Genomic DNA, 13,406 nt, shown 5'->3' with positions numbered 1-13,406 from the left:
TAATGTCAAGGAACAAATGTACACCACTTCCAACTATCTTCTCTCCAGTCGACCTTCTGGACCTGTTTGCAAATTTCTTCTGCGACAAAGTACAAACCATTAGAGATAAGCTTGACAACACAATTTCAATTGACTCGTCATCACCATACAGATGGGATACAGAATTACAGTGGCAACCATTAGCAGCATTTGAACCCATCTCTATGGATTTTGTACGTACAATCCTGATGAAAAGTGCACCAAAGTCACGTGAACTTGATCCAATTCCAACATCACTGCTGCTTGAGTGCTTAGATCCAGTATTGCCTTCACTAACTGATGTTATTAATAACTCTCTCTCTCATCTGGGGAATTCCCATCATTTTTCAAAACTGCCATTGTAAAGCCTCTGCTGAAGAAACCAACACTCGATCATAAAGATTTAAAGAACTACCACCCAGTTTCTAATCTCCCATTCATATAAAAAGTCTTAGAAAAGGTTGTTCTATCCCAGCTTGTATCTCATCTGAATTCAAACAGTCTTTTAAGCAATGTACAATCTGCGTATTCAAGTCATGTATTTGGCATTCATGATACAGCCTTACTGTGGTTCAAGTCCTACTTGGTCAACAGGACACAAATTGTATCTGCAAATGGAATACACTCCAGCTCAGTTGATCTATGTTGTGGTGTTCCACAGGGGTCTGTTCTTGGACCTGTTCTCTTCATTCTATACACTCAGTAGCTCTCAAGTGTCATAGATCATCATCCAGTGTCTTACCAATTGTACGCTGACAACACCCAAATATACAAATCTAGCCACCCAACTGAAGTTGATGCTACCATCCAAGGCATAGAGAGGTGCATTTCTGATGTGAAATCATGGGTGATACGTAACAAGCCGCAGAAGAATGATGATAAAACTGAGGCCATTCTGATCACAACAATAAGACCTTCTCATTCACATCTTTTACCTCAAACAATATCAGCAGCACCAACATTAAATTCACACAATCAGTACGAAACCTAGGTGTTACTCTGGACAATACTCTCACATTGCACCAACATGTCATGAACATATGCAAGGCTGCATATCTTGAGCTGCGACGCATCAGCTCCATTCGCAAATATCTTTCAGCTGATGCTACTAAAACACTTGTGTGTTCATTAGTACTTTCAAGACTGAACTATTGTAACTCAATTCTGTCTGAAAACAGAAAATTAAATAAATTACTTTTCAAACAAGTTTATACTATTTCTTTTTAATAATCATGTGCGCCAAGCTCGAGATAAGTATTCATGTATCTTTTTTTCAATAAAACTTTGCCTAAATAAATGCATTTAGAACTTACCTCATGCATCTTGAGATGTCTCAGAGTATATACAGCAATACCTCTGTAACTTCCTTTAGTTTTTACCCCTCTCTGGAAGTGGAGTAAGGATACCAACTTTTAGGATGTCTGGGAGTCCTCCCATGTTAATGATATTCAGCAGTTTTTTTATGCATCTTTTGACCATTTATCCACCTAGATTAAGGTGTTCTAAATCCTTGGTAGTAGCAGCTTTGTTGTTATTTAGATTTTCTATAACTTTCTGTATGGATGATGCTGGGATAAGTTCAATGTCTTATTTGCAATGCAAAGTTTGGTCTTCTATTGCTAATATTTCATAGGGAAGTTGCTGTTTGAACATATCAAACTGTAGATTGTGTTTTGCCCAATTGTATCTATGAATTATGATGTATTTGTATGTCTTGCAACTCATGTTAGATTTAATGTCTTTATTGTTTTGTATGTCATGTTGGTCAAAGCTCATCAGAGATTATGCTAAATTGTTCATTTAAATCATGCTAACATTAAATAAATCTTATCTTACCTTACCAATTAGATCATTTCTTTCTCTGATATGACTGAAATATTGTAAAAGCTATGTTAAAAATCCAAATCACACACATAGATAATTTCTTTAAAGCAACATCAAAAAGGACAGCTGTTCACTCAGTGGTATTACATCTTTAATATTACAAATCACTTATGAACAGTTGCTACTAATATTGCAGAAAAGACATCCATCCTTGTAATCATCAGCATTAAAATCATACAAATGTTTTGAAATAAAACTTTATTAAAACTTACTTTGCTGAATTGGCCAAAATTTAATGATTAAATTAACATTTATTGCAGATACCAGTCTGATTCCTGCTGCAGACTGTGAGGATGTAACTAAAAGTTGACTTAAAGGTGTAATTATGGCAGATACCAGTCTGATTCCTGATGTAGGATGTGGGGATGGAACTAAACGTTGATTTAAAGATGTAATTATGGCAGATACCAGTCTAATTCCTGATGTAGACTGTGGGGATGGAACTAAAAGTTGACTGAAAGTAGTAATTATGGCAGATACCAGTCTGATTCCTGATGTAGACTGTGGGGATGGAACTAAAAGTTGACTGAAAGTAGTAATTATGGCAGATACCAGTCTGATTCCTGATGTAGACTGTGGGGATGGAACTAAAAGTTGACTTAAAGTAGTAATTTTGTCAGTTACCAGTCTGTGTCCTGCTGCAGACTGTGAGGCTGAGATAGAGCTAAAGGCGCTATGTACAGATGGAGTCAAGGATTTTGTGGACACAGAATGCCTACGGTCATCAACACTGCTGCAGCTGCCCTGACTTGGTTGTGATGAACCAATTATCTCCACCTCACAGTGGGTATACTGTAAATACAAACAATTATGCTGAAATGCAGATATCTTTTGAAGACTTAGTGTTTCAAACAAACTGTATTTTATATATCCATTTTTTAACTGATCATGCTTGCAAATGTATATCCAAAGCTCACATGTGTTTACTTTAAAAACATAAATTGCAAAATTCCAAATTTTAGGTCCATTTTTTTAATTAACCACTTAACTCATTTTATCCTGAATACAACTATGGTTATAGTATGTCATTTTATCCTGAATACAACTATGGTGATATTATGTCATTTCATCCTGAATACAACTATGGTCATAGTATGTCATCTTATCCTGAATACAACTATGGTCATATTATGTCATTTCATCCTGAATACAACTATGGTCATATTATGTCATTTCATCCTGAACACAACTATGGTCATAGTATGTCATTTCATCCTGAATACAACTATGGTCATGGTATGTCATTTTATCCTGAATACAACTATGGTCATAGTATGTCATTTCATCCTGAATACAACTATGGTCATATTATGTCATTTCATCCTGAATACAACCATGGTCATGGTATGTCATTTCATCCTGAATACAACTATGGTCATGGTATGTCATTTCATCCTGAATACAACTATGGTCATAGTATGCCATTTCATCCTGAATACAACTATGGTCATATTATGTCATTTCATCCTGAATACAACTATGGTCATATTATGTCATTTCATCCTGAATACAACTATGGTCATGGCATGTCATTTCATCCTGAATACAACTATGGTCATGGCATGTCATTTCATCCTGAATACAACCATGGTCATGGTATGTCATTTCATCCTGAATACAACTATGGTCATGGTATGTCATTTCATCCTGAATACAACTATGGTCATGGTATGTCATTTCATCCTGAATACAACTATGGTCATATTATGTCATTTCATCCTGAATACAACTATGGTCATATTATGTCATTTCATCCTGAATACAACTATGGTCATGGTATGTCATTTCATCCTGAATACAACTATGGTCATGGTATGTCATTTCATCCTGAATACAACTATGGTCATAGTATGTCATTTCATCCTGAATACAACTATGGTCATATTATGTCATTTCATCCTGAATACAACTATGGTCATGGTATGTCATTTCATCCTGAATACAACTATGGTCATGGTATGTCATTTCATCCTGAATACAACTATGGTCATGGTATGTCATTTCATCCTGAATACAACTATGGTCATGGTATGTCATTTTATCCTGAATACAACTATGGTCATGGTATGTCATTTCATCCTGAATACAACTATGGTCATGGTATGTCATTTCATCCTGAATACAACTATGGTCATAGTATGTCATTTCATCCTGAATACAACTATGGTCATGGTATGTCATTTCATCCTGAATACAACTATGGTCATATTATGTCATTTCATCCTGAATACAACTATGGTCATATTATGTCATTTCATCCTGAATACAACTATGGTCATATTATGTCATTTCATCCTGAATACAACTATGGTCATATTATGTCATTTCATCCTGAATACAACTATGGTCATGGTATGTCATTTTATACTGAATACAACTATGGTCATATTATGTCATTTCATCCTGAATACAACTATGGTCATAGTATGTCATTTCATCCTGAATACAACTATGGTCATGGTATGTCATTTCATCCTGAATACAACTATGGTCATGCTATGTCATTTCATCCTGAATACAACTATGGTCATAGTATGTCATTTCATCCTGAATACAACTATGGTCATATTATGTCATTTCATCCTGAATACAACTATGGTCATGGTATGTCATTTCATCCTGAATACAACTATGGTCATATTATGTCATTTCATCCTGAATACAACTATGGTCATGGTATGTCATTTCATCCTGAATACAACTATGGTCATATTATGTCATTTCATCCTGAATACAACTATGGTCATGGTATGTCATTTCATCCTGAATACAACTATGGTCATGGTATGTCATTTCATCCTGAATAAAACTATGGTCATATTATGTCATTTCATCCTGAATACAACTATGGTCATATTATGTCATTTCATCCTGAATACAACTATGGTCATATTATGTCATTTCATCCTGAATACAACTATGGTCATGGTATGTCATTTCATCCTGAATACAACTATGGTCATATTATGTCATTTCATCCTGAATACAACTATGGTCATGGTATGTCATTTCATCCTGAATACAACTATGGTCATGGTATGTCATTTCATCCTGAATACAACTATGGTCATATTATGTCATTTCATCCTGAATACAACTATGGTCATGGTATGTCATTTCATCCTGAATACAACTATGGTCATATTATGTCATTTCATCCTGAATACAACTATGGTCATATTATGTCATTTCATCCTGAATACAACTATGGTCATGGTATGTCATTTCATCCTGAATACAACTATGGTCATGGTATGTCATTTCATCCTGAATACAACTATGGTCATATTATGTCATTTCATCCTGAATACAACTATGGTCATGGTATGTCATTTCATCCTGAATACAACTATGGTCATGGTATGTCATTTCATCCTGAATACAACTATGGTCATAGTATGTCATCTTATCCTGAATACAACTATGGTCATGGTATGTCATTTCATCCTGAATACAACTATGGTCATGGTATGTCATTTCATCCTGAATACAACTATGGTCATGGTATGTCATTTCATCCTGAATACAACTATGGTCATGGTATGTCATTTCATCCTGAATACAACTATGGTCATGGTATGTCATTTCATCCTGAATACAACTATGGTCATAGTATGTCATCTTATCCTGAATACAACTATGGTCATGGTATGTCATTTCATCCTGAATACAACTATGGTCATGGTATGTCATTTCATCCTGAATACAACTATGGTCATGGTATGTCATTTCATCCTGAATACAACTATGGTCATGGTATGTCATTTCATCCTGAATACAACTATGGTCATGGTATGTCATTTCATCCTGAATACAACTATGGTCATGGTATGTCATTTCATCCTGAATACAACTATGGTCATGGTATGTCATTTCATCCTGAATACAACTATGGTCATGGTATGTCATTTCATCCTGAATGCAACTATGGTCATGGTATGTCATTTTATCCTGAATACAACTATGGTCATGGTATGTCATTTCATCCTGAACACAACTATGGTCATGGTATGTCATTTCATCCTGAATACAACTATGGTCATGGTATGTCATTTCATCCTGAATACAACTATGGTCATAGTATGTCATTTCATCCTGAATACAACTATGGTCATGGTATGTCATTTCATCCTGAATACAACTATGGTCATAGCATGTCATTTCATCCTGAATACAACTATGGTCATGGTATGTCATTTTATCCTGAATACAACTATGGTCATGGTATGTCATTTCATCCTGAATACAACTATGGTCATGGTATGTCATTTTATCCTGAATACAACTATGGTCATGGTATGTCATTTCATCCTGAATACAACTATGGTCATGGTATGTCATTTCATCCTGAATACAACTATGGTCATAGTATGTCATCTTATCCTGAATACAACTATGGTCATGGCATGTCATTTCATCCTGAATACAACTATGGTCATAGTATGTCATCTTATCCTGAATACAACTATGGTCATGGCATGTCATTTCATCCTGAATACAACTATGGTCATATTATGTCATTTCATCCTGAATACAACTATGGTCATGGTATGTCATTTCATCCTGAATACAACTATGGTCATGGTATGTCATTTTATCCTGAATACAACTATGGTCATATTATGTCATTTCATCCTGAATACAACTATGGTCATATTATGTCATTTCATCCTGAATACAACTATGGTCATGGTATGTCATTTTATCCTGAATACAACTATGGTCATATTATGTCATTTCATCCTGAATACAACTATGGTCATATTATGTCATTTCATCCTGAATACAACTATGGTCATGGTATGTCATTTCATCCTGAATACAACTATGGTCATGGTATGTCATTTCATCCTGAATACAACTATGGTCATATTATGTCATTTCATCCTGACTACAACTATGGTCATATTATGTCATTTCATCCTGAATACAACTATGGTCATATTATGTCATTTCATCCTGAATACAACTATGGTCATGGTATGTCATTTTATCCTGAATACAACTATGGTCATGGTATGTCATTTTATCCTGAATACAACTATGGTCATATTATGTCATTTCATCCTGAATACAACTATGGTCATGGTATGTCATTTCATCCTGAATACAACTATGGTCATGGTATGTCATTTCATCCTGAATACAACTATGGTCATGGTATGTCATTTCATCCTGAATACAACTATGGTCATAGTATGTCATTTCATCCTGAATACAACTATGGTCATATTATGTCATTTCATCCTGAATACAACTATGGTCATGGTATGTCATTTCATCCTGAATACAACTATGGTCATATTATGTCATTTCATCCTGAATACAACTATGGTCATGGTATGTCATTTCATCCTGAATACAACTATGGTCATATTATGTCATTTCATCCTGAATACAACTATGGTCATGGTATGTCATTTCATCCTGAATACAACTATGGTCATGGTATGTCATTTCATCCTGAATACAACTATGGTCATAGTATGTCATTTCATCCTGAATACAACTATGGTCATATTATGTCATTTCATCCTGAATACAACTATGGTCATGGTATGTCATTTCATCCTGAATACAACTATGGTCATATTATGTCATTTCATCCTGAATACAACTATGGTCATCTTATGTCATTTCATCCTGAATAGAACTATGGTCATGGTATGTCATTTCATCCTGAATACAACTATGGTCATATTATGTCATTTCATCCTGAATACAACTATGGTCATGGTATGTCATTTCATCCTGAATACAACTATGGTCATGGTATGTCATTTCATCCTGAATACAACTATGGTCATATTATGTCATTTCATCCTGAATACAACTATGGTCATGGTATGTCATTTCATCCTGAATACAACTATGGTCATATTATGTCATTTCATCCTGAATACAACTATGGTCATGGTATGTCATTTCATCCTGAATACAACTATGGTCATGGTATGTCATTTCATCCTGAATACAACTATGGTCATATTATGTCATTTCATCCTGAATACAACTATGGTCATGGTATGTCATTTCATCCTGAATACAACTATGGTCATGGTATGTCATTTCATCCTGAATACAACTATGGTCATATTATGTCATTTCATCCTGAATACAACTATGGTCATATTATGTCATTTCATCCTGAATACAACTATGGTCATGGTATGTCATTTCATCCTGAATACAACTATGGTCATATTATGTCATTTCATCCTGAATACAACTATGGTCATGGTATGTCATTTCATCCTGAATACAACTATGGTCATGGTATGTCATTTCATCCTGAATACAACTATGGTCATATTATGTCATTTCATCCTGAATACAACTATGGTCATGGTATGTCATTTCATCCTGAATACAACTATGGTCATATTATGTCATTTCATCCTGAATACAACTATGGTCATATTATGTCATTTCATCCTGAATACAACTATGGTCATGGTATGTCATTTCATCCTGAATACAACTATGGTCATGGTATGTCATTTCATCCTGAATACAACTATGGTCATAGTATGTCATTTCATCCTGAATACAACTATGGTCATGGTATGTCATTTCATCCTGAATACAACTATGGTCATGGTATGTCATTTTATCCTGAATACAACTATGGTCATGGTATGTCATTTCATCCTGAATACAACTATGGTCATGGTATGTCATTTCATCCTAAATACAACTATGGTCATAGTATGTCATTTCATCCTGAATACAACTATGGTCATAGTATGTCATTTTATCCTGAATACAACTATGGTCATATTATGTCATTTCATCCTGAATACAACTATGGTCATAGTATGTCATTTCATCCTGAATACGACTATGGTCATATTATGTCATTTCATCCTGAATACGACTATGGTCATATTATGTCATTTCATCCTGAATACAACTATGGTCATAGTATGTCATTTTATCCTGAATACAACTATGGTCATGGTATGTCATTTCATCCTGAATACAACTATGGTCATAGTATGTCATTTCATCCTGAATACAACTATGGTCATATTATGTCATTTCATCCTGAATACAACTATGGTCATGGTATGTCATTTCATCCTGAATACAACTATGGTCATATTATGTCATTTCATCCTGAATACAACTATGGTCATGGTATGTCATTTCATCCTGAATACAACTATGGTCATATTATGTCATTTCATCCTGAATACAACTATGGTCATGGTATGTCATTTCATCCTGAATACAACTATGGTCATGGTATGTCATTTCATCCTGAATACAACTATGGTCATAGTATGTCATTTCATCCTGAATACAACTATGGTCATATTATGTCATTTCATCCTGAATACAACTATGGTCATGGTATGTCATTTCATCCTGAATACAACTATGGTCATATTATGTCATTTCATCCTGAATACAACTATGGTCATCTTATGTCATTTCATCCTGAATAGAACTATGGTCATGGTATGTCATTTCATCCTGAATACAACTATGGTCATATTATGTCATTTCATCCTGAATACAACTATGGTCATGGTATGTCATTTCATCCTGAATACAACTATGGTCATGGTATGTCATTTCATCCTGAATACAACTATGGTCATATTATGTCATTTCATCCTGAATACAACTATGGTCATGGTATGTCATTTCATCCTGAATACAACTATGGTCATATTATGTCATTTCATCCTGAATACAACTATGGTCATGGTATGTCATTTCATCCTGAATACAACTATGGTCATGGTATGTCATTTCATCCTGAATACAACTATGGTCATATTATGTCATTTCATCCTGAATACAACTATGGTCATGGTATGTCATTTCATCCTGAATACAACTATGGTCATGGTATGTCATTTCATCCTGAATACAACTATGGTCATATTATGTCATTTCATCCTGAATACAACTATGGTCATATTATGTCATTTCATCCTGAATACAACTATGGTCATGGTATGTCATTTCATCCTGAATACAACTATGGTCATAGTATGTCATTTCATCCTGAATACAACTATGGTCATGGTATGTCATTTCATCCTGAATACAACTATGGTCATGGTATGTCATTTTATCCTGAATACAACTATGGTCATGGTATGTCATTTCATCCTGAATACAACTATGGTCATGGTATGTCATTTCATCCTAAATACAACTATGGTCATAGTATGTCATTTCATCCTGAATACAACTATGGTCATAGTATGTCATTTTATCCTGAATACAACTATGGTCATATTATGTCATTTCATCCTGAATACAACTATGGTCATAGTATGTCATTTCATCCTGAATACGACTATGGTCATATTATGTCATTTCATCCTGAATACGACTATGGTCATATTATGTCATTTCATCCTGAATACAACTATGGTCATAGTATGTCATTTTATCCTGAATACAACTATGGTCATATTATGTCATTTCATCCTGAATACAACTATGGTCATATTATGTCATTTCATCCTGAATACAACTATGGTCATATTATGTCATTTCATCCTGAATACAACTATGGTCACAGTATGTCATTTCATCCTGAATACAACTATGGTCACAGTATGTCATTTCATCCTGAATACAACTATGGTCACGGTATGTCATTTCATCCTGAATACAACTATGGTCATATTATGTCATTTCATCCTGAATACAACTATGGTCATGGTATGTCATTTCATCCTGAATACAACTATGGTCATGGTATGTCATTTCATCCTGAATACAACTATGGTCATGGTATGTCATTTCATCCTGAATACAACTATGGTCATGGTATGTCATTTCATCCTGAATACAACTATGGTCATGGTATGTCATTTCATCCTGAATACAACTATGGTCATGGTATGTCATTTCATCCTGAATACAACTATGGTCATGGTATGTCATTTCATCCTGAATACAACTATGGTCATGGTATGTCATTTCATCCTGAATACAACTATGGTCATGGTATGTCATTTCATCCTGAATACAACTATGGTCATAGTATGTCATTTCATCCTGAATACAACTATGGTCATATTATGTCATTTCATCCTGAATACAACTATGGTCATATTATGTCATTTCATCCTGAATACAACTATGGTCATATTATGTCATTTCATCCTGAATACAACTATGGTTATAGTATGTCATTTCATCCTGAATACAACTATGGTCATGGTATGTCATTTCATCCTGAATACAACTATGGTCATATTATGTCATTTCATCCTGAATACAACTATGGTCATGGTATGTCATTTCATCCTGAATACAACTATGGTCATGGTATGTCATTTCATCCTGAATACAACTATGGTCATGGTATGTCATTTCATCCTGAATAAAACTATGGTCATGGTATGTCATTTCATCCTGAATACAACTATGGTCATATTATGTCATTTCATCCTGAATACAACTATGGTCATGGTATGTCATTTCATCCTGAATACAACTATGGTCATGGTATGTCATTTCATCCTGAATACAACTATGGTCATGGTATGTCATTTCATCCTGAATAAAACTATGGTCATGGTATGTCATTTCATCCTGAATACAACTATGGTCATGGTATGTCATTTCATCCTGAATACAACTATGGTCATATTATGTCATTTCATCCTGAATACAACTATGGTTATAGTATGTCATTTCACCCTGAATACAACTGTGGTCATATTATGTCATTTCATCCTGAATACAACTATGGTCATGGTATGTCATTTCATCCTGAATACAACTATGGTCATGGTATGTCATTTCATCCTGAATACAACTATGGTCATGTTATGTCATTTCATCCTGAATACAACTATGGTCATAGTATGTCATTTTATCCTGAATACAACTATGGTCATATTATGTCATTTCATCCTGAATACAACTATGGTCATATTATGTCATTTCATCCTGAATACAACTATGGTCATGGTATGTCATTTCATCCTGAATACAACTATGGTCATATTATGTCATTTCATCCTGAATACAACTATGGTCATATTATGTCATTTCATCCTGAATACAACTATGGTCATAGTATGTCATTTTATCCTGAATACAACTATGGTCATATTATGTCATTTCATCCTGAATACAACTATGGTCATATTATGTCATTTCATCCTGAATACAACTATGGTTATAGTATGTCATTTTATCCTGAATACAACTATGGTCATATTATGTCATTTCATCCTGAATACAACTATGGTCATGGTATGTCATTTCATCCTGAATACAACTATGGTTATAGTATGTCATTTTATCCTGAATACAACTATGGTCATATTATGTCATTTCATCCTGAATACAACTATGGTCATATTATGTCATTTCATCCTGAATACAACTATGGTCATAGTATGTCATTTTATCCTGAATACAACTATGGTCATATTATGTCATTTCATCCTGAATACAACTATGGTCATATTATGTCATTTCATCCTGAATACAACTATGGTCATAGTATGTCATTTTATCCTGAATACAACTATGGTCATATTATGTCATTTCATCCTGAATACAACTATGGTTATAGTATGTCATTTTATCCTGAATACAACTATGGTCATAGTATGTCATTTCATCCTGAATACAACTATGGTCATGGTATGTCACCTTATCCTGAATACAACTATGGTCATATTATGTCATTTTATCCTGAATACAACAAGTATCTGATTATATCCTGAATACACTGCAGTTGTAATCTACTTTGTATTTGTAGTCTCATAGACACATGTTATGCACCAAAAACGATGTGTTCATCATCACATAAGGAAATGACCAAAGCATATACTTGCAGAGAAATTTTACAAAATCTGTTTGGATTAGTACTTTACTAAATCAAAATCAATCAATAAAAACATAGACAACAACTTGGAAGTTAATAGTGAGGGTAGTGATATTGAAACTGAAGATTCTGATGAAAATAATGATTCAAATAAAATAAATTACAACTGCGTGAAGCTAACCAAAACAATGATGCAAGACTTTGAGCACTGTTCAACAGTGAATGTGACAATCAAATAGAATTTAAAGGCTTTCCAGAGGAATGGGATGGGATGATTTTTGAGCTTGGTTACAGGAATAATCTGCATTGATAGATGTTTTAGAATGTGATGCAAAAAATGTTTGAGAAGTTTTGTTGACCAATTTTAGTAAAATTATTAAAACTTTTGAATTAACTGTACTAAGACTTTCAAATCCTGACCAAAATACTTGAAACTGAATTGTCTTGATTTTATTCACATAATATTAGGAGAATTTCATTGATTGTCATGGACACAAAAAATTCCATAAAAAATTAAGATAAGTTGTTTAAACAATGTTTTTTTCTTTCAAGTCATTTTTCAAAAATGCAGTTGTGAGCATCAAGATTCATAAATGATAACAAAACATACACCATTCTGATGCAAATTTTATTAGTTTTTTGAAGATATTAGTTTTATATACTTTAATAAAACAAAAACAATGGTACA

General features: G+C 33.8%; 1 protein-coding gene across 1 annotated transcript in view; it reads right to left on the bottom strand.

The window, feature by feature from the left end:
- The window catches only part of LOC149794746 (uncharacterized), a 159,799-nt gene that overhangs the window by 68,386 nt on the left and 78,007 nt on the right, over window positions 1-13,406 (bottom strand). Inside the window, exon 20 of the mRNA XM_089966230.1 lies at window positions 2,527-2,694. Coding sequence (XP_089822356.1) covers window positions 2,527-2,694 — 168 coding nt within the window. The remainder of the gene's footprint in view (window positions 1-2,526; window positions 2,695-13,406) is intronic.

The sequence above is a fragment of the Sinohyriopsis cumingii genome, chromosome 7, assembly GCF_028554795.1.
Source record: "Sinohyriopsis cumingii isolate HCF-2022 chromosome 7, ASM2855479v2, whole genome shotgun sequence".
Taxonomy (NCBI): Eukaryota; Metazoa; Mollusca; class Bivalvia; order Unionida; family Unionidae; genus Sinohyriopsis; species Sinohyriopsis cumingii.
This window is presented reverse-complemented; position numbering and strand designations above follow the sequence as displayed.